This window comes from Fusarium sambucinum, chromosome I, assembly GCF_050947815.1.
Source record: "Fusarium sambucinum isolate potato_lamoka chromosome I, whole genome shotgun sequence".
Taxonomy (NCBI): domain Eukaryota; kingdom Fungi; phylum Ascomycota; class Sordariomycetes; order Hypocreales; family Nectriaceae; genus Fusarium; species Fusarium sambucinum.
Window position 1 is genome coordinate 11,207,082 of NC_139294.1, and position 21,824 is coordinate 11,228,905.

The 21,824-nt window shown below is 48.6% G+C and overlaps 8 protein-coding genes across 8 annotated transcripts; 4 read left to right on the forward strand and 4 right to left on the reverse strand.

The window, feature by feature from the left end:
• Positions 1 to 1,143: 1,143 nt before the first annotated feature.
• FSST1_006357 (uncharacterized protein) lies at positions 1,144 to 5,241 on the reverse strand (the record flags this gene model as incomplete). The annotated part of the gene is made up of 4 exons (XM_083232718.1): positions 1,144 to 4,625; positions 4,677 to 5,002; positions 5,055 to 5,126; positions 5,195 to 5,241. 4 exons carry the CDS (start codon positions 5,239 to 5,241, stop codon positions 1,144 to 1,146), a joined length of 3,927 nt encoding a protein of 1,308 aa, XP_083089787.1.
• A 1,616-nt stretch (positions 5,242 to 6,857) lies between these two features.
• On the forward strand, positions 6,858 to 7,496 carry FSST1_006358 (Snf7 family; the record flags this gene model as incomplete). Its single annotated transcript, XM_083232719.1, has 1 exon — positions 6,858 to 7,496. The coding sequence occupies one exon, from the start codon at positions 6,858 to 6,860 to the stop codon at positions 7,494 to 7,496; it is 639 nt and encodes a 212-aa protein (XP_083089788.1).
• A 288-nt stretch (positions 7,497 to 7,784) lies between these two features.
• Positions 7,785 to 10,717, reverse strand: FSST1_006359 (F-box/WD repeat-containing protein; the record flags this gene model as incomplete). The annotated part of the gene is made up of 2 exons (XM_083232720.1): positions 7,785 to 10,468; positions 10,516 to 10,717. 2 exons carry the CDS (start codon positions 10,715 to 10,717, stop codon positions 7,785 to 7,787), a joined length of 2,886 nt encoding a protein of 961 aa, XP_083089789.1.
• A 1,178-nt stretch (positions 10,718 to 11,895) lies between these two features.
• FSST1_006360 (uncharacterized protein) lies at positions 11,896 to 13,960 on the reverse strand (the record flags this gene model as incomplete). Its single annotated transcript, XM_083232721.1, has 3 exons — positions 11,896 to 13,187; positions 13,253 to 13,485; positions 13,545 to 13,960. The coding sequence occupies 3 exons, from the start codon at positions 13,958 to 13,960 to the stop codon at positions 11,896 to 11,898; spliced, it is 1,941 nt and encodes a 646-aa protein (XP_083089790.1).
• A 1,745-nt stretch (positions 13,961 to 15,705) lies between these two features.
• FSST1_006361 (uncharacterized protein) lies at positions 15,706 to 16,014 on the forward strand (the record flags this gene model as incomplete). Its single annotated transcript, XM_083232722.1, has 2 exons — positions 15,706 to 15,820; positions 15,878 to 16,014. The coding sequence occupies 2 exons, from the start codon at positions 15,706 to 15,708 to the stop codon at positions 16,012 to 16,014; spliced, it is 252 nt and encodes an 83-aa protein (XP_083089791.1).
• Positions 16,015 to 16,108: 94 nt separating this feature from the next.
• Positions 16,109 to 18,105, reverse strand: FSST1_006362 (uncharacterized protein; the record flags this gene model as incomplete). The annotated part of the gene is made up of 3 exons (XM_083232723.1): positions 16,109 to 17,122; positions 17,170 to 17,631; positions 17,680 to 18,105. 3 exons carry the CDS (start codon positions 18,103 to 18,105, stop codon positions 16,109 to 16,111), a joined length of 1,902 nt encoding a protein of 633 aa, XP_083089792.1.
• Positions 18,106 to 18,529: 424 nt separating this feature from the next.
• Positions 18,530 to 19,954, forward strand: FSST1_006363 (major facilitator superfamily domain-containing protein; the record flags this gene model as incomplete). Its single annotated transcript, XM_083232724.1, has 3 exons — positions 18,530 to 18,740; positions 18,791 to 19,072; positions 19,119 to 19,954. The coding sequence occupies 3 exons, from the start codon at positions 18,530 to 18,532 to the stop codon at positions 19,952 to 19,954; spliced, it is 1,329 nt and encodes a 442-aa protein (XP_083089793.1).
• An 866-nt stretch (positions 19,955 to 20,820) lies between these two features.
• On the forward strand, positions 20,821 to 21,678 carry FSST1_006364 (TMEM53 family protein; the record flags this gene model as incomplete). The annotated part of the gene is made up of 1 exon (XM_083232725.1): positions 20,821 to 21,678. The coding sequence occupies one exon, from the start codon at positions 20,821 to 20,823 to the stop codon at positions 21,676 to 21,678; it is 858 nt and encodes a 285-aa protein (XP_083089794.1).
• Positions 21,679 to 21,824: the final 146 nt, after the last annotated feature.

The following is a 21,824-nucleotide window of genomic DNA, read 5'->3' on the forward strand; positions in this document are numbered from 1 at the left end:
GTGGTCTACAATGGCCTCCGGCCCCCCCTCCCCCCCTCCCCTCTAGTTAACTTGAGAAAGGGAGGGCAGGTGTTGACCGCCCTAAGACCGCTGTTGACTGTCCACCAGGAGCAGCAATGGGTTCAGGGTCTTCCAATGTAATTTCACCTGTGACGGTAGCGTCGGGGCATCAATAGTCTCCATGGGAGCGACGTTGCCATTACCGGCGGTAATAATAGTTGCAGGGTCTTCTATTGTGACCTCGTGACGGCAGCCGCGGCGGCGTCATCAGAATGCAAGCCTTGCGGCTGTCCACGTCCTATCAACCTCCCCCTCCCCCTCCCGCCGACTACAGACAAAGAGGAGCATCAGACGCCGCTATAGTGGTCTGGAACGTAGGTGCGATGACATCGATGGTACGGCGTTAGGGATCTAGAGGAGATGTATAGAACGATCAGCAGGTGTACTCGCGGTTAACTTGGTCTTGGGGGTAGATGCCAATGCTGATGGGGACAATGCGAGATCAGTGACCTCTTGGTGAGATTGCTCTTGAACAGGAGAAGATGGGTGGGTGAGGCAATAACAAGATGTTCATCCTCGGCAGGAACTGAATCATGGGACGTTATTGTAATGCCTGGAAGTGCTTCTTCCAAAGCATCCTCATCTCACTGGCAAAGATATGAACTCCTCAAATGCTAACATGGGAATTCTGTACGGACGATGGAGAATCAACTTATCGACTCGAAACCTAAGAGATATAGTATAGTTAGCATAATGTCTTCTGTTTTTGTGGGTTCAACTCGAAACACATCAATCGAACTTACAGTCAGGTATGCTATTAGTAATGGGTGAGGTCTAGCCGACATGGACAATCACAAGACAAGACATCACAAAGGGCACAGTATGTATGGCTCAAACATTTATTCATTCATTGCCTCATCCCGAGGACTTTCCTGCGTCGGCCCTCCGAAAACAGGTGCAAAAACAAGACCAAAAACAATCCGTGGTATCTTGGGCAACCACCAACGCCGAGCCATGCTCATATAATCGTGATTAAAGGCGCTGGGAGAACCCCTCCCAGCGCCGCCGTGTCCTTCCTTCCAAAACTTAACCCCCAGGCAAGACCTGGGACGACACCAAGGTGTTGTCCGAAGACACGGAGGATCAAGCCCCACCGCGTGCGCGAGATCGCGTCACGCGTTGGGACTTGGGTCCCTCCGCCACCTTGGCAGCCCGCGTCGCCTTGGGCTTTGTCACCCCAGTCTTGCCCTGGGTCGCCTTCTTCTTGGGGCTTGACCCCTGGATCTTCTCCAAGGGGTCCTTCCACCCCACGCGTCGCCCGCCGGCCGATCCCTCTCCGACGTCCGAGTCCTCCTCGGCCTGGTCCTTGATTCTAGTCAGGACCTCGGCCGGGGACTCGGCGTCACCCATGTTCTTCTTGGTGTTGGACCGCGTCTTGCGGTCCAACTCCTGCTCCTCCGAGCGTGGCTTCCGTGTCAAGGAAGCACGCCCGGCCCCGGCTCGCGAGAGCTTAATCGGGGTGGGGAGTGAAGACTTGGGCCCACCGGTCGCTCGAATGCGCGAGGACCGGCGGGGAGGGGATACGCCCTGGGGGTTGGCGGTATCGGCGGGGGTGGGAACCGACGACTCTGTGTCCTGAGTCTCGGGGAAGTCGACCATGTCGATGGTGAGGTTTGACTTCACTCGGGCTGCCTTGCCCTTGGGTGCGGCCTCGACCTTGGCCTTCTTGGGTGAAGGCTTCTCGTCATCCTCATCCTCGTCCTCGTGCTTGCGCTTGGCCATCAGCGGAGTACCCCTGTTAGGGCTTCTGTCTCCGAGAGGCTTTCGGGTCACAGTGGGAGTGATGGGAGAGCCAGACTCTGTGGTAGTTGGCTGTCGGGTCTGTTGGATGAAGTTGCGCATAAACTCCCGATTCGGGCTGTCCTCAGCAGGAACAATTTCAGCGTGAGTGTTTGACTCAGCAGGAATGGTAGAACCAAGCTCGCGTCTCTTCGAAGAGGGGCTGTCCTCGACATCTGACCAGGGGAAAATGATGGTAGTGTCATCATTTGTGTTGATAGTAGAGTCGAACTTCGGTGTTTGGGGAGAATCAAGCTGGGTTCGACGGCTCAATTGAGCAGGGGTCTCTTGAACGTCTGGCCAAGAGACAGTGAGAGTCTCGTCAGCGTCAGGAGCTGGGCTTGCGAACTTAGGGGTGTCATGATTAGGCTTGGCAATCTGAGCAGGCGTTCGATTCGCAGCTTCCATAGCATTGGTGGTAGCTCTCTTGAGAGGAGTCATCGCGCTTTGGCGGCGTGTCACACGCTGGGTAGATGTAGGTCGAGGAGTAGTAGCGACAGGAGGCGATCCAAATACCAGTGTATTATCGTAATACGGGGGCAATTCCGGGGTGGCAAATGGTACAGGAGAAGAGTTAGACTGAACCGTAGATGCAAGTGGGTGAGTGTTGCTCTTGGTATTCGGGGTAGATGCCAATGGAGACAGAGAAAATGTGAGATCGGAGTCCTCTTGATGAGTGTTGCTCCTGGTCTTCGAGGTGGATGCCAATGCAGATGGAGAGAATGTAAGATCAGAATCCTCTTGATGAGTGTTGCTCTTGGTCTTCGGGGTGGATGCCAATGCAGACGGAGAGAATACGAGATCATTATCCTCGAAACCCTGGCTAGCTGGGAACATGTGGGCGTGCTCGGCCGACAACTTAAATCGGACAAAGAGTCTGCCATTCTCCTCGGTGACGACGACATTAGCGAGGCCATTGCAAGCATCGTTGGCCATGCGAGACAAGCTCTGAATGGGAGCGGGGGGAGATGAAGGGTTAGCGCCAAAGATATCTGGGTTCTCTCGCACATCGATCTGGACGATGGATTCCTCGTTGGTTGCGGACTGGCCATCATGGGCGTTTCCATTACCAGTGGTAACAATAGGTGCAGGGTCTTCTATTGTCATCTGATCGGTAACAGCAACGTCGGCGGCATCAGTGCTGTCAACGGGAGCGACGATGGGTGCAACGTCTTCCATTTGTTCTTCGTTGATGATGGCAGCGTCGTTGACTTCGACACTATCCATAGCATCGACGTTGTCATCATCTGTAGGAGCAACAGGTTCAGGGTCATCCATTGCTACTTCAGTGATATCGGCGTCGACATGATCATTGGAAGCATCCTCAACGGGCCCATCAACAATAGTGACATCTTCAACAGGCGCATCAACAATAGTGGCGTCCTCAATGGGAGCGTCGACATTGGTGTCCTCAACGGGCGCATCAACAATAGTGGTGTCCTGGGCGGGAGCATCAACATTGATGGCATCCTCAGCGGGCGCGTTAATAATAGTGGCGTCCTTAATGGGAGCGTCGACATCGTCATCGTCAGCGGAAGTAGGGAGATCAAAAAGTGACGCGATAGAAATAACGTCCTGGAAAGTGTCATCGGCCTTGAATCGGAGCTTTTGAGGAGAAGCTGATCGGCGACGAGCTTGGTTCAAGACAGACTTGATGAGAAGAGGCTCACTTCGGCGACGACGAGATTGGTTGACAATCTGAGAACGAGCTTGTTCAGTGGCTTGAGCAGCAGTGTTCATCCAAGAGAGAGAGCTTTCAAAAGCTGATGCACCGCCAAAGTCAATCGAGTCAGTACCGCTGAGGGTCTCGTAGGTGCAGGTAGGGGCCTTGGGGGTGTCTGGAAGCAGAGCATAGAGGCCAATAGGGCTGTCAGTCTCGCCGGGTGTAGCAGCGGTAGCAGTCTGGGGCACAGGTGTGAATGGGGTAGAGGGCTCGTCTCGGTTCCAACGAGAGGGAGTGGGACCGATCGGACGAGAGTAGTTCACAGGGGACTTGTTGGGGGTAGAGGGAGGACCTCGAGTGCTCTCATCACCATTAATAGAAGAAGAGTCAAACTCGGATGGAACGCGGAAAGTGCGACCGGGGCTGCGAGGAGGAGAAGACATGTCTTCATCAAGTTCAGGTGAGCCTTCCTTGGAAGGAGAAGCACCATCCTCGTCATCAGATACAGCGGGGGAGTACTGAAGGGAAGCAACAGCGTAGTCATGGACAGGGCTGGCAGTTTGAGGGACAGGAGAAGATCGTGACTTGACGGGAGTAGAGAAGCCTCCACGAGAAAGACCAGGAACAAGCTTGACAAAACCTTGAGCAAGACGGTTGCCACGAGGGGTGGACTTGGAGAATGGGTTTGTAAGTCTAGCGATACGCTTGGCGGGCGAACGGGACTCAAACTTGAGGACAGGCTCACGAACGACGGTAGGGCTTTCGGGTTCGGATTCGTCAATGATGTCAGAAAGATCTGAACCACCAAAGGCAGCAAGTGGCTGGCGAGGGTTTCGGCGACCTCGTCGCAGGGTAGAACCGAGCGCGGTCATAGAAGCAGTAGCAAGATCAACCTCCTTCATGCCACGAGAGTAGGCTCGCTTGATCATAGGGAGGACCTTGTAGTAGAAGCCAAGCTTGTTACCTCCGGTGGGAGTAAGTATGATAGGAACGTCGGGCTCGTGGTTGAGGACATCGGCGCGTCGCTTGAAGGGGGTAATCTGGCAGATGCCCTTGCGAGCAGCTCGTCGGTCCTCGTAGGAAGTACAGGAGGACGTGTACATGAAGTTGTTGGCGACGTTTGCTAGTGAGCGTTAGAAAATGGTTGTGCCCAAATGATTCACTGTAGACTTACTGGTTGCGACCATGAGTTCGCTAACCATGAAGGCATGGCTCATGGCGGTGCCCGAGTAGGCCGCCTCACTAGAGATCGGCTCGTACTTGGAGCCTCGTCGAACCTTGCGAGGGAGAAGTTCGTCGAACGCGATGGACTCGCGTGTGTTCGGGCGCACAAAATTGACCTGAGGAATGATCATGAATGGTTGCCTTCGCTCCTTGCAAATGGGGACTCGCTTCATGATCGAGCGAGTCTTACCATTTGCGGTGGAAAGTGTTTGAACACGATCCCAAGCCGCAGCTTGTGTGCGAGGAGCTGGAGCAACCAGGTCAAACCTCAGCGAACTATTATTTCGTTAGCATCGGTGGTAGCTTGCAAAGGTTATGCGAAGCCTACATTTTGTCGGCGTCGACACGAGTGTTCCCGGTAGTAGAGAAGAAGGGAATAAAATCCGCCGGGACCGGATTTCTGTGAAATAAATAGGTCAGCATGCTTCGAGGATGATTCACTGTCGAAATAGACGAGGTAAAACTCACATTCCCTTGGGCTGTTGCCCAAAATCCCACTTGGGGATATCTTCCATTTCTGGAAGATGCGACGAATGTCGCGGGAGAGTTTCACAACGGAAAAAAAAAAACGAGGCAGGCTGGAAGCTAAAATAAAGCTTGAGTTAGCTGGAGGTTTGAGAGAAGAAGGTTTTGCGGCATCGCGAGAGAAAATCTTACCGTTCTGGTCTTTCGTCGTGGTCGTTGCGCAAAGGTAAAGTTGGAAAGTTTGTTTTGATCGGGACGGATTTGGTGGGCTGCTGGAGATGGCGCCTACCACTAGCGCCAAACGCGTTGGTGGGCGTTGTCACGTGCTCCCATTGTTGCAAGGATCCACCATGAACAGGCAGCTGGCTCGCAGTGACAGCCAGCCGACGAGCAGTTACTCGATCAATTTGCGTGAATTTGGCATAATACGTGACGGTAGACGGGGTCGCGTTGCGGGGATTGTTGTTCGCGTAGTGACGCGTATCTCTATACTCGCGATGTTCTTGAACAATTCTATCTAAGTTTGAGGTGATCCATGCGCTAAACTATGAATAGGGAGTGCGACATGGGTATGAGGGTCTTTAAAATGAAGATGATTTTATTGTAATTATTATCGATTGTCTATTGGTCTCTCCAGAGTTTGTTCTCTTGTACGGAGTATCTGCCTACGAATCTTCACAATACTGCAACATTAACAAGCTGGGGTTCAATTGACGTAGCCCGGTAGTGTTTGTAGATCAGAGGCTGAGTCTTAAACGTTGACAGGCGGATACAGGCCAATCGGTTCAGCTGAATGACGTTGGTACCTTGGGTAGCATTGTTCTAGTGCGATTCCAGTCTTATCCTTTATTGAGACAACAATTGAGCAGCCAAGTGTCTAGAACAATACCAGTCAATATGCTGTGTCTTCGAAAGAGCAACATGTTCATCTCAAGTGTCACAAATACATTTTATCATGGCGTTCATTCGTGATCAAAGCCCTGAACCAGGTGCGGGAACCAACGGCAGCGGCTACACTAGACCGGGTCAGGGTCTCAACGCTCACAATGGAAGTTTGTTTACTTTGGGGTCAGAAATGCGCCAGTTGCGACAGCAAACATTGAACAGAATGAATGTCAGAAAAAAGTAGATCACATAATGAAACAGATATTTCCGGGTTTTATGTGCAATATTTTATTATTTTAGCAATCCATTTTGGGCTGCGCTCAATGAGGAAGACGTAGTTCACAGCTACTGTGCAGGTCTCGTGGTACTTTTATAGTCGATAATATCGGTTTTAGGTTTGGGGTTCAGGAGAAACCACAAAATATTCAAGAACAAGGCCGCTTCTTTAGACTTTTTCAACGTAAAGTCAGAATTATATTTTGAACATCCTGAATGACCGTTAAGATTTTAAAACTTTACGCTGTCTTCCAATAAATGGCCAAAACTTAATCCTCGTGTCATCAGACCCTGAAAGCTTAATGGTATAGGGTAGCAACTTTACTCAGAAAGTCTCAAACCCCAGGTTGCGGGACCACATTTGCCCCGCCACCCTTTGAGCCGCGTGCCCAGCGAAACGTCATCCCTCCAGGCCACCACATTTCGACCTTTAACCATCAACACCACAACCACGATATCCCCCAACATCCTCAACCCATCGACACAACAACCACGCACCTCCAAAATGAACCGCCTCTTCGGCTCCAAGCCTGCGGGCCCCAAACCCACCCTCAACGGCGCCATAAACAACCTCGACACCCGCATCTCCTCTCTCGACACCAAACTCAAAGCCCTCAACGCCGAACTAGGCGCATACCAAGAAAAGCTCTCCCGCATGCGCGACGGCCCCGGCAAACAAGCGATGAAACAAAAAGCGCTGAAAGTCCTCCAGCGCCGCAAAGCGTACGAAGCCGAAAAAGACAAACTCGAGAGTCAGGTGTGGAACATGGAGCAAGCTAGCAACATGCAAGACAACCTCAAGAACGTCATGACACAGGTTGACGCCATGAAGACAACAAACAAGGAACTCAAGAAGCAGTATGGAAAGATTGATATTGACAAGATTGAACGGCTGCAGGATGAGATGGCGGATTTGATGGATGTGGGGAATGAGATCCAGGAGAGTTTGGCGAGGAGTTATGATATTCCTGATGATGTTGAGGAGGACGAGTTGGATGCTGAGTTGGAGGCTTTGGGGATGGAGGTTGAGATGGAGCATGAGATGGGTGGTGCTGTGCCGGGTTTCTTGCAAGATGAAGTCGTGCCTGATTTCGTTGACGAGCCGCCCCAGACTGAGGACAAGGTGAAGCAAGTTGCTGGTTAATAGGCAGATTGATGGATTGTCACGGTTTCTTGGGACAAGGCGTTGGTTAGGAAGGGTCAGTAAGGTCATTCACGCATATCATTTCACCACAATTTAAAGATCAGAGCATCATTCTTGAAACAGGTGTTTTCCTCAATTATTTCCATTGTGATTGTATATAATGTTCGTTACCGAGTTGTATGTCTGATGACGCTTTTCGAATTCCTTGATACATATGACCCAATCTCGTCATAACCCGCCAACTCCCTCGCTTGAAATGATGCCTTCGGTGAAACATGCCCTGCACATCTAGTCCACAGTTGCAAAGAACCTAACAGCCTGTTCCAACGCTGGGTCCTTGTTACAGAAATCCCATCCGACGATTGTTGGAGTTTGGCTGCAGCAAATGATCTTGTGCGCATCAAATTGAAGCTTAAAGACTCGCGCCGAGGTGTTTTCGGCTGCAGCGATGTGTGGATGATGACCAGCAGCTGCATTCTGTGCTTGACCCGGCTGTCCAGGTGGCGCGCCTTGTCCGTTGGCATTAGCCGTGGCCGGTGGTTGCACAGCTCCGTGAGCGCCTGGCACGATGGTAGGGTTGGGCATAGCGGCAGGATGAGGTACCCCGATACTTGATCTCGGATTGGTGCGACCGCTGTCGGTGGAAGTTTGTTGAGAGCTGCTAGAACTCGACTGGTGTCGCAAGGGCGCTTGGCGGGTGTGAAGATTGGCCAGAGCATCTGTGACTACTCCTCTTAGTTGTGCTCGAACCAAAGGCGAAGTCTCTCGTTCGATGGCAGACTGCAAGTAAGAGTGATGAACTAGCGCAATCGGGTACTTCGAAAGTACTTGTTGCAGTGAAATTGGACCAAGTGGCACGGTTTGGTCGATGAGCACTTCGTATGAAGTCGCTGTTCGATGAGTATCTCCATGATGATCACGTAGCATCGACGGTCCCAGTGGTGTGCCGTTTGTAGGTGGAGAGCGCGGAACAATGGTAGACGCATGCGACGACCTACTTGCCAATGATGCAGCTATCGCGACGTTCGATGTTGCGCTCGACAATGCGGCAGCGGCTTCGCGTTGAGCAGCAGCAGCAGCCTCCTCCTGTCTAAGATGGTGTGCGGGTTTCCACACGCCTTCCTTGTCGCGTCTCCAAATGATGATGCTCTGATCGTAAGAACCAGATACTATGCGGCCGTACTTCCTACCACCACCACCTCCAGGAGGTACCTTGGCACCGAACGCCTGTACGTCCTCAGGTCGTGAGCTACCAGCATTCGCTCGACGGTCCCTACGACGTCTTCGATCCATGCTGTGGTCGATCTCGCCAGCTTCAAGAGCCCGGAAATATTCGGCGTCCACTGCCTTGGCCTCAGCTTCGTCTTCGGCTGTGCTGTATGGTAGATCACCAAAACCAGCCTGGACAGTACGGACCAGGTGTGCGTGTCCTCGCAGCTGGGCAACCTTGAGACCGGTAGGTGCATCAAAAATGCATACTTCCCAGTCACTGCTGCCACTCACAATTCTGCGCCCATCAAACTCAACGCATGCAATTCCCTTGTCGTGTGCCGGAATCGTCTGGGTGCAAACTTGCTCCGGCCACTTCCAAACTTTGATGTGTCTATCACCAGAGACAGAAACAATAGTGCGGTCGCGAACCTGAATAGCATTGACTGCAGCGCTATGTCCATCCAGGCGGCCGATCATGGTGAATGGTGGCTTGATGGGAAGCTCCTGAGCCAAGTCTGGCTCGTAACCGTACCTTCGCAGGTTGGTTGGTACTGGGGCAACAATATCGTTTCCGTATCCGAGATCGCCATGCTTCAAAGGACGCCTGTTGAAGATTTTGATCGTTTTGTCCTTGGAAGACGTAACTAAAATCCGCTTGTCAAATCGCACGTTAAGAACGGATTCATGATGAGCTCTGGTCAATCTTTGCACCAGCTCTCCCGTGGAGAATTTCCAAATGAAAACGTTGGAGTCGCTACTTCCAGAGACAAGCAGATCTTCTTCGGGGTCGGCATCAAACTGCAGACACAAAACGGAGCCCATGTGTCCTGTAAGCGGGGGTCGGACGAGTCGGCGGGTATGCACATTCCATATGCGCATTGTCTGATCTCGACTGCCGCTCACCAAATAGTCTTTGTCGAATTGCAACGCATAGACACACTCTTGATGTCCTTCCTCGGGGAAATTGGGGTGAGGGAATTGAAAGGTGCTGTATTTTCCAAGCTCCCAGTTCGCTTCCAATTTGCGCCGCATTGAGTATAGATATCGCCAGTTGATACGGTATCGCGATCGGCTTACATCCCAGATGTAAAGTGGCGATGGCGGTAAAGTGTTGGCTGCGTCGGCAAGAGACATGGGAGATACTGAAGACTCGGGTTCGCCGCTCGGTTCCTTGCGCTTTCCCCTGCTGTCGGAAGACGAAGACAAGGTTCGATCCAAGCTCGGTGTCCTAGAGTTCAATCCATCAAGATCCATCTCACCCATTGGTACGATTGCGGGTCTGCTTGACGAAAATGATGACGAAGGGCTTCCAAACATGCTTCCACCAGATAAAGCTTCGCTGGGCCCAGGTGTACGGTCGCGATCGGTCATTTCGAGGTCTTCGTCGGGATTCACAACAGCGCGGATCTTGTTAGGATGGGCGTCTTGTGTCGACTGTAATCGGTTAAGTTGGCGAATCGAGTACTCCAGACCATTGTTGACCTTGGTTTCGCAGGCTTCGATCTCGCTCATGATGGTCTTCCACCCCTCCATGTAGTATAGGCGCTCCCAGAGCTTCCTGTCCAGAGCTAACTCGTACCAAGCGCGACATGTTTGCGTGACACCGACAAGGGAGACGGGATCGAGAAAGCCCAGGATCTTGAGGCAGATCTCAGCGGGGAGATATTGGATGAAATCGATGTAGAGTCTCGGGTTTAGACGGTGGACGATCTCGGCGATGACGGACGTAGGTAGGTTATCGAGCAGGGCCATGGTCAGTTCTATACATGTTAGCATCGATGTTGTAGTCCCAGTCAACACCACGTACCTGTCCTGACTTGGAGGGGTAGAAGAGACGAGTTTGCGACAAGCCATGTGCTTAGATCGGATGGGGATCGTAGGGTAGCGAGGGCAGTCGAGAGTTCTTGATTGACGGTGGGTGTTAGGGGGTCCTCGGAGTACCCCTCGTCGGGTTGATGTGCAGGTGAAAAGGGATCCATGGAGGATGCGCTTTCGTTTTTATTTGACATTGGATTTGCAAGGCCTTGGGCCCCTGTTGATGGAGAAGTCCACCAAGAAAAGAGAGGATCAATATGGGTCGTCGGAGCGGTCAGGGAAGATGATGCGGATGGTGGAGGTTCAACGGTTCGAAAAGTTGAGTGGGAGGACAGGCGAGTGTGACAGCAGGACGCGCAACACGAAACAAGAACAAGGACCGGATATGGCGTCGCAATACAAGGAAATGCGAGATGGATGACCCGAAATAAGGTAATGACGATGAAATGTACGGTTTTTGTTGAAGATTTGTAACAGGAGATTGTAACAGTGGCCGTGATGCGAGACGATGTAGACCAGAAATGCAAGGATGAAAACAATGGAGGAACGAATGATTGAAGATGATGCAAGCTAAAGATGTATTGATTTGGTTTGGTTTAGAATGGTTTGGTATGGATGGAGATGAGATGCAGAAGGTGGAGGTGGTTCTAGGCTGGCTGTCAATCAAGGCAGGTCCGGGTCCGGGCCAAAACAATGGGGAACCACTCAACACAAGATTGGTTGATGCCACCCATGCCTCAGGGGACTAGAAATGTCGACCGTTGAAAGCATAACAACCAAAATTAGTAGGCCAGTTCATGACACTTGACACATAGTCCCTGGCCCGTTTATTTTTGTAACTTAAGATTTAGAGGTCAACGTTTCCGTTACCTGCCAACCATGGAATGGCCTACCCTGACATTTGTCTGTCATTCTGCCGAGAAGGAGCACGGCATTGGTTTCAAATGCATCTCGGGCGATTCCTAACTTTCTCTGCTAGCGCTGATCCATTACAAAACGCTTAACATACCACATCAGCTGTTTAGATTTCAATTATATACAGCAGATTTTTTTTTTCAGCCGTGAGGCCCGTTGTTTGCTTGTTTATTTCTGTGCCAACAATAACAAGCTCACTGCGAGCCTTGGCCCTGTCCATCCGCGAGAGGTCGATAGAGTTGTGCGTTTTGAAATCGACAACGTATCACCGTTCACATTGCTGGCAACAAATTGATTACCCATATCTAGAATCATTACTAATACTGGCCATTAAATCGGTATTAGAATATGCCGGTGTAGTTACTGCCAAGTGATAGTAATGCCGAGCTAAAATATTTCAATCCATCTCCAACTCCGGTTCTTACTCCATGGCCCCTCCAGCCTTTGCCAACTCCTCTTAAGCCCTTTGTATCCTTTCCATCATGCCCACCGCTTCAAGAGTGTCGGGGTGCTGCTCGCCGAGCACTCTTTTCATCGACACCAGTAGCTGCATCCCCAAATCCTCAGCCTCTTCAAACCGTCTTTGAAGAATATATATCTCCACCATCGAGCTCATAGAATCGAGTGTTCTAGGGTGCTGTTCGCCATATAGTTTCTTCCTTGCCACCATCAACTGTGCTTCCAAATCCTCGGCCTTATCCAATAGTCCCTTAGTTCTGTAAAATATTGGTAGAATACCTTGATGATTTAGCGTTTCTGGGGAATCTTTCCCAAATAGAAGTATTGAATACTCCACTACTTGCACATATAGCTCCTCAGCCTCCTCATCCAGATCTTGTAACACGTATATAAATGCCAAATGATACATGGCGTCAATCATATCTTTGTGCATCTTTCCAAACGATTCCGTTCGCATTTGAAATACCTGCGACGCAAGATTTTCAGCGTCGTCCCACTGCTCTTGCTTAACGTGAATGCTTGATAGCATTATCATAGTTTCCGTCGTATCATGATGTCTCCCCCCCAGTGTCCTTTCGCGTATCTCGAGTATGCGCGCACAGAGTTCTTTGGCATCTTCAACTTTCTCACTTTTCATATATAAATACGATAATCTTTCCATGCTTTCCAGGGTGGATTGATGTTCTTCTCCTAAGATGGCCTTCTTGGACGTAACTAGCGACTCTCGTAGCTTCTGGGATTCATGCAATGACCCTTGACTGTACATAATGATGCTGAGAAGCTCGGTTGCATCGAACATATCAACAGCCATGTTTTTATGTCTTTGGCAGTCTCTAATCGTTCTGCGGGCTGCCTCTTCTGCAGACTTGTATCTCCCTTGTGATTGAAGAACATAGCCCAAGTGGATCCTGAGGCCGAGTGTATGAGAATGGTCAATGCCAAGCGAGTCCTCTGCCAAAGACAATTCTTCTCTGATAAGTTCTTCATCCTCTTGGCGATAACGTCGGGGCAGTTGCTCGTCGGAAATAACGTTTGAAATAGCTGTGTGGGATATTGAATAGTGAGCTGCCAGAAGTTGGTTGGCGGGGGCAGGGCTCTGCCCAGTAAAAGCAGTGTCTTGAGAATGGGATATTTCCCATACCGAGGGCATCGGAGAAGGAGCAACGGGACTGGAGACTATCGACGTTATGTCTCTTGGTGAGAAATTCAAACTTGATATGGAATACGCGGGACTGGAAACCACGGAATCACGCTCAGAGATGGTTTGACAACCAACTGCAGATGGAGTGGCTTGAGATTTCAGGTCAGCTTTCAGATTCAATCGTCTGCGCATGGGTTACATGGGATTGTCTTACATGCTGCAGGGCTGGGAGCATACAACGAAGCCTGAGAAACATCGTTTCTGGACATCCAGCGGTCGATTTTGTGAGGCTCAACATTTCGGCCTCTAACAGTGAAGCTCTGTTCCCTTTTGTCGATCTCAACAAGCTTTCTCTGCTGCCGTTTCCTGACGATTGCCGACATCTCTTGTGGTTTGACGTTTTTGTCTTTACCCCACTGAGTTATGCGGGTTCGATATTGCCGCAATCTTGACAGTGATTAGTCAATACATGTCCGTTGTAGGGAGACATTCCGGAAGGAACATACTCAGCAGTGAAACCAAATTCTTCTTCTATCATAGTTTTGACCTTGGGTAAAGAAAACTTCTGCTCATCGTGAAGGTCCAGAATTCGAGCTTTGTAAGGCTCCCATTCTTTGGCACGTATTGTTGGAGCTTTCCTCTTCCGACGTTTGGGTGGAGGACCCATAGGAGTTTCTGTCAACTCAGCATCACTGAGTGGAACTGTGTTTTGATGCATAGTGACGAGAGGTTCCTGGGGTGGGTTGGGTAGATAAAATGCTCCAGGCTGTCCTGCTGTAGGCTGGACTGGTGGGACACCTTGTAGAGCCGACTCATTGATGACATGGGTGTCAAGAGTTGGTGTGTTTCCGTATGTGTAAGCTTGTGGTTGTTGATTGGAAGGCGGCGGCATAGTATAGCCTGGAAAATACCAGGGGTCCATAGTGACGATTCACCTGATCAAGATAAATAGAGGGCCTCTTTTGGAAGAAATGAGAAAGTTGTTGATTTTCAGTTGATGTTTGGGAGAAAGGATGGCAGTTAATATACTGCAAGAGTCCTGCAAGGCGACAGGACCACCCCACCCCAGAGAGAGCTCAGCTGCTCAGCCTTGACCGTCATTGTTTCGCAAAAGTACTATTCTACCACGACCAATAGAAAAATGAGAGACATAACTCCTATTCTGCAGTGCACATGCACAGACGCCACACCAGCTGGCCGTCGCCCAATCACTCAGCGTGTTGTTGGCACGTAATGCTTGCCCTTTTGGACGAGGTCGGTATTGTTAATCACGGCTTACGTATATCATCTCTTCGACCCCTGACAAAACTACTGTTTTTTATAACGAGTCAAGTATGTCAGGGTGCGACCTGCATACAAGCGATGCCTTCCGCTCTTACATCCTTGATACGCCTGGGAAAATAGTAGTTTTGCACCGATTGTGTATACAGACAATCTTACATCCTTGACTCGTGTTAAAAAATAGTAGTTTTGCATCAGTCGTGGGGCCGCCGTTGACTGCTCGCGCGGTAAGAACTAAGTTATAAAACAGGCTGTAGAACCGAGTTCACTGATGAATCTAAGAACTTATAACCACAAACTTCTTTCTCCTCAATGTTCACATCTTAAATCTATTCTGATATATATTGAGCTAAGACAAGAGCAAACCTTTCCGAGTCTTGCATCATGAATCAAGCAAACATAACCCCCAACGTCGTCGTTGCCATTGTATTCGGCATCTTGCAGCTCGCCATGACCGCCATCACTCTTTGGCATCAGCACTACATTCGAGGGGCAAATCGTAAGGCTTCCAATTCTGAAAAAAGTTAATTAGGTACTAATATCAAGTTGACCACAGACTTAGAGAGAAACTAAACACTCTTGAGAATGCTGAGATGTTCTGGAGTTCATATACTCTACGTGTGTATCAGCAGAACTTTGAAAGAACCGGAAAGCTGTTGGAGGAGGGTCGAAAGTAATTTAGAGGGATTAGATCATTGCTCTCTTGGAAACAATAAAAAATCTTACACATCTAGCTGAAAATCAAGTCTGAGAAACTTCGTTTCTGGCTGTTTAACGGTCGGTTTTGGTAAGGCTTAACATTCGGCCTTCAATAATAAAGGACTGCTCTGTGAAACGAGTATTGTGCATTATGTCTTTTCAGAGGAATAAACAAAGAGGATCTCTAAGTACACTGGTCTATAAAAGTTGCTACCGAGTGGACAAGATTTGTACATATAGATCGACCTAGCGACTACATCTCTATTATCCTTGTTTATTATCTCGGTCGCCACCATCCTTCCCCTTCCCATCCATTTCCATTCGCTTGTTTAAGAGCTCCCCGCTTTATGTCGACGCAAGACGCATTTTTTAACCAGTAGGATTACGTGGGTTGCCACGCGGTAAGTCGGTGACATAGATTTCCCTATGCGGCTGTGCATGTCATATTTTGGCTGTGCATGTCACATAAAGCATCCACCGCGAGTGCACTATACTTACGTTCGAGGGTTGAGAAAAAGTGACTTATTTGACAAGACCATGGAAGCCAAGTGATGATAAAAAGGGCTATAGAATCCAGTTTAGTGATATGAAATTTCACAAGCACACATCCCTTTTTCTTCAAGCTTCCCATTCAAAATATATACTGTTATCTTGCAACAATAAAAGGACCTTTCCAAGCCTCGTACCATGAGTGAACCAATCACATCCCCGGAAGTCACCGTCACGATCATATTCGGCATCTTGCAGCTTATCGTGGCACTTGTCTCTCTCTGGCAGCAGCACCACCTTCGCTGGACAAACTGTAAGGCTCCCAGTTCGAAGTACAACGACTCAGTACTGATGTGACAGTCGGCCCTAGGTTCCAAAGAAGACGAGACACTATTTGAGTATGCCACGATGCATACTCTAGAGGACCCCAAGAATTCGAACCGATGCCCACCGTCACTGTTCTGGTGTGAGGTCAGATGGAACGACCAATTGATAGAAGGCGTGTAGTCGGGGTGCAGTCGTCGGAGATGTCAACCTGGCCCAGAGTTGTTCGTCGTTTCTGGTCTTGCCATAGGTATTTGTTGTGTAGCCATACTGTTTATCAGAAAATCAGCGAAAAGTCTTCCCCATCCATCTGAAACTCCTCCAATATCGTCGTCCAATCCAACATAGCAAGATCCCCATCCTGCAACCCCCCACCCTCAACCTGTTCAACCTCCCTCTCCCTCTCAACCCTCATCAAAGCCCTATCCCTCAGCGTCGTAAGAACAGTCCACTTCAACCCATTCAACGGCCCACTCCCACTCTGTCTAAAACTCTCCAAATGCATATCAACCGCCGCAAAAGCCCTACTCGCAAGCGGTCCTCCTGGCTTTATACACAAGTGTCGTAAAATATACAACATCATGTGATATTGTGGAAACGCTCTGGCTATCCATCGGTAAGCAACCATGTCTTCGTCACGCCACATGTCATTGGCTAGTTCGAGAAGATCGACTGCTTCAGAGACGTCGGCTTCTGTGGCGAGACATTCGTTGTCGTCGGGTTGGCGGAGAGTTTGCCATTGGCGACGAGAAACGATGTCGACTTTGCGGAGGATTAAACGTGAAATCCGCAACTGCATTCGTTGTTCGGGAATAATAGGGTTACAGCTTTGAAGAATCCCTTCGACTTTATCCATTGTTTCTTGTATGACTTGTCTTCTTACTTCTTCACTCGGTAAACCTTCTGGCGAACAACTCATTTGAAATAGTTGAGCCCAAGCGCGCGAGGCCTGACAGTTGCATAAAGGAAGAGTCATCCGTGTGAAATCTGGTCTTGAGGGAGGAAGTTCTTTCATGTCGGGAAAAATATCACTGTCGTGTAGATTCCGTGGTAGTTCGACGCTGTACATGTGACTGGAGCCTGCGTATTGAAGACCGTAGTCTTCGGCGCCTCGACCGTCTCGTTCGAGCAAGTGCCACCATACTCTACGACGGATTTCTGATTCGAAGGGTGATAGGCCTAGTTTGGTGCCGTCTCTGTGAAGACCGATGGATTGTGCTGCTCGAAGGGCGAGACCGTTCATGATCCATACTGCTCGACCAGAATTAATGTTGTGAACGCGCATGGCTGCCTAGACGATGTCAGTAGTCTTCTTTGATTTTAATTGAGTAAACTTACTGTGTATATTGCAAGAGCTTGTAATAAAGTGATGGTAGGATTGTTGAGAAAATCTGCTTGGGCCAGTGATTGTTCCAGACAAACCTTGTACCGCTGAAGCGCTAGCTTTCTATCCTCACCCGTATCGTTGAGTACATCTTCAGGAGTTGAAGCCGTGACAGAAGCATAATAAATAGCAAAACAAAAGGTCAAGTTTTCAATCGACGCTTTTGTAGGGTCTCTCGTCACCGTGTAGAGTATTGTTTCCGAAGTGGGAAGATGACTGACTTTGGTACAAACATCGACACTATCGACAAAGATCTTCCATAAACGGATAGCTGTCTTTCTGGGAGGATGATGGCTTGCAAGTGATTCGGTTGAGAAGCTGGGAGATAGAAGGGCCATGGGGTTGAAGGGAGAAGAGTTGACATCTTGGGGAAGTTCGTCTCTTGGCGTTGCCAAGGCTGTTCGTACATCATCTTCCTGGATATGTGTTAGTTGAGATGTGAAAGTGGGTATCAGCATACATACCTGTTCAATAACTCGTGAAAGAAGAACTTCATTAACATAATGACTGTATTTTCCTTTGTTCAACAAAAGACCCTCTCGACGTCCTGGAACAGCCTGATTCGAAAATGCATCACTAGCAGTCGTACTTCCAGAAATGACAGGGGTATTTGTTGACGCGACAGAAGGTGTTGTAGACTGCGGCGAAGCAGTATCCTGTTGTGCCCGAAACGCCTCAATAGTCTTTTCCATCTGCGAAATCCGACTCGCAACATCATTAATCGTCGTCTTCCTAGCCCTTCTCACAGGCGGTGTAATAGAAGACGGATAAGAACACTCAAACTTGCTCCGAATACATTGCGAACACGGTGATTTCTTGTCACAGCGAACTTTTCGGCGATGACACACAGCACAAGACCGTTCAATGCGACGGTTAGGCCGAGATGACATGTTTTTTCGTATCGCCGAGTATCAGATCAATTTGCTAGGCGATCCTGCATGAAACCGGTGAATTGGTTGATTGATTGATTGATAATATCTCGGTCGGTCTTTGTGTTTTTGTAAGGCCGGACCCGAGTGTAAAGTCTCGGTGTATTGAATGAATGATGCGGTCTTATCATTTATTTAGCGTCGGTTTCGGCGCCGCAATATCTGCCGAGACCGAAGCAGCCAATCACAATGTCACAACAAACATCAAACAGAATCCTTTCTACGCGACGCGAGATTAATAATTGCAAAAGGACCGGCATGATGACCCGATATACTAAGTTGATCGTAAGGGTCTTTTTTATTTAGAGCTTATATAGTCACCATCATCCTGGATACTGTTTCTTTTTAGTTTGAGCCTCATTGTTACATCTTACTCTACAACAACATGGCAGCAGTACAACAGTCACCTCACCAATCGGAACTAACCCTTCAGGGTCAAGGATATATCAATGAAAAGTCGGATCTTGAAGATGGTATTGCACAGCAGCCTGTGAAACCAGTGGCCGGTAGTGGCGCACCTGATGGTGGTCTCACAGCTTGGTTAGTTGTGCTAGGGGCTTGGTGTACATCATTTTGCAGTTTTGGCTGGATCAACAGTATGTTTTTATGTCTTCTGCGGTGTAACTCGATTAACTAACTTTATTAGGTGTCGGAGCATTCCAGGAATATTATCAGAACGATCTCTTGAAGGATTACTCTCCAAGTACCATCGCGTGGATCCCTTCGCTACAGATCTTTTTCATCATGGGCATGGGCCCTATTATTGGAAAACTTTATGATAGTTATGGTCCCAGATGGCTTATCCTTGTTGGAAGTTTCATGCATGTGTTTGGTATCATGATGGCTTCTATTAGTACAGAGTACTACCAGATTCTTCTTGCACAGGGTGTATGCTCTGCTATCGGTGTCTCTGCCATCTTTCAACCAGGTAAGTCACATCTACATTCTCTCTTAAACTCAACTAACATCATCAGCTCTCTCTGTCATCCACGGATGGTTCGACTCAAAGCGAGGAGCCGCCTTCGGTCTCCTCTCCACCGGCTCAAGCATCGGCGGCGTCATCTTCCCCATCATGGTCAACCGTCTTATCAAGCAAGTCGGTTTCGGCTGGTCCATGCGAATCTGCGCTTTTATTATTCTATTCCTCCTTACCATCGCCAACCTAACCGTCAAGTCTTTCCCACCACCTCGTCCTCAAAAGGTCACCCGCGCACAGATGGCCAAACCTTTCCGCGAACCAGAGTTTATTTTCTGTACTCTTGGATTCTTCTTTTTCACCTTCGGCATGTTTATTCCTATCGATTACTTGCCCGTTCAAGCGCTTCAAGCTGGTGTGAATCCCGACTTCGCTCATTACTTGATTCCCATCCTCAACGCTGCGAGTCTGTTTGGACGCATCATTTCGGGAATTCTCGGTGACAAGATTGGTCGTTACAACATTTTCATCGTTGTTTGTTATTTGTCCGCGATTTGGATCTTGGCTCTTTGGATTCCATGCAACACACAAGACGGTCTCATCGCTTTTGCCGCCCTTTTCGGTTTCAGTTCTGGCGCATACGTTTCTCTCATTGCACCTCTTGTCGCTCAGATTTCACCTATGCAAGAGATTGGTTTCCGAACTGGTATTGTGTTTTTTGTGTCATCCATCGGTGGATTGACTACCAACCCCATCAGTGGCGCTATTCTGGAGAGACCCAATGGTTGGGTTGGAACAAAGGTTTTTGCAGGAGTGTTTTGTCTTGTTGGCACTACATTTATTCTTGCTGCGAGAGTTCATCGTGTTGGATGGAAGATCAAGTCTACATTTTAAAAGCCTTTTGATTGTTGTTTAGTATTTTGGGATATAATTGGATAGATGTGGGAATATTGGAGTAGTCATGTTTTACTCGACGCCACTCTGAGCATTGGAATTGGACTTTAATGAATATAATGTCAACTCAACCATAAGACCGTGCCTTGTGATATCGATTTCCCAATCCAGTGCATCTAATGACAGATAGTAATATCGAGTTTCTCGTCCACACTGGCATGTTTAGTAGAATCCTGCTGCCCTTCCCCTCTTCTGTACCTATCATAGGATGACATCTGCCACAGTAGTCCGTAGAGTAAGCAACATCTGAGTAAGATAATACACACCAAAACTGGAATAAGACGGACATTAGTCTAACACACGGCAAGGTCCATTTTATCCGTGTCAAAATCATCTCCAATTCTCCGACTCCTCTAAAGATGTCTCCACATGAACCGACGTTAATTTTGACTTCTCAAATCAATTAAACTCAACGTCGTATTCAAAAGAGCCTCACGTCTCCATTAAACATCATTCGATCTTACGATTTCTAGTCGGATTCCTTAGACAATTAAAGTCATACCTCGGCATGTCAATATTGTTGGGTTATCCATTCTCTAGACCAAAGCTTTTTTGGTGAGAGCGGATCCCAAACGAGTAATTCGTCCGAACCCGTCCAAACATTCTCCGACGGACTTTTCTCTTTTTTTTTTTGCAGCGCCCCAACATAATATGTAATCAATCTCCTATTATATTGTACAACGTCAGCAATAGACGTGTTCAATCATCAACTAGTGTCTTTTTTTTATTTTCTATAAAACCTTTGTGTCAGCTACTCATTATTTTATTCCCACTTCTCAGCTTATACACATAAAACTTTATTCAAAATGTCGGCCAAAAAACTTCCTCAGCTTGCTGGCTTCAAAGCCCTCAACGCCAACATCCTCGTCACCGAAGATTCACCAGAACAAACACCTGCCGGTCATCCAGCTGCTATTCTTATCTACGGCTGGGGTGATGGTCAAGCACGACATGTCGGAAAATACGCAGATGGCTATCGCGCTTTATTCCCTCACTCCAAGCAAATTATTATCTTGAGTCCCATCTCCGATGCCATGTTTACAGGTCTCGAGACGCGAATGCGCGCTATGCAGGTTGTCATTGATAACCTGAATGGTCTTCTCGATGAAAAGACTGCGCCTATTCTTGTTCACAGCATGTCCAACACTGGTGCTATCAGCTATGCCACCACTCTCAAGGCTTTTGCGGATAAACTGGGTAGAACGCTACCTCATCAGCTTTTGGTTCTAGATTCAACACCTGGAAATCCGTTCTGGTCATGGGAAAGACTTGGAAAGTGGTCTCATGCGATGGCCATCGGTACTGCAAAGTTCTTCCCCTGGCCTTTTGTTGTTACAAAGGGTATCTGGGGCTTTGTTTTGACCCTGGATGTTCTTTTCAAAAAGTTGATTGGCAGCGAACCTTCTGGTGCCTTTGCCCTTCGTACTGTTGATGATACTACCTATGAGACGTTGGATTCCAAGAGACTGTACCTTTACAGCAAGGAAGATGAAATCATTTCTCATATGGATATCGAGGGTTATATTGCCGAATCACAGCAGAGAGGATATGAGACAAGGCAGGAACTTTTTGATGGTACAAACCATGTTGGACACATGCGTGAGCACCCTGAGAAGTACTGGAAGGCTATTCAGGAGGCGTGGCAATGGAGCAATGATGAATGAGGCATGGGAAAGGATTGATTTTGTATGATTTGTTGTCATGAATAGCGTTTTATACCACTGGCATAGGGCTTGGTAATGGAAAGTTGACTTTTTGGTTATATACTTGTGGTGTTTGTTTGTGTAACCTTGTCCCTTTATATTAGTGA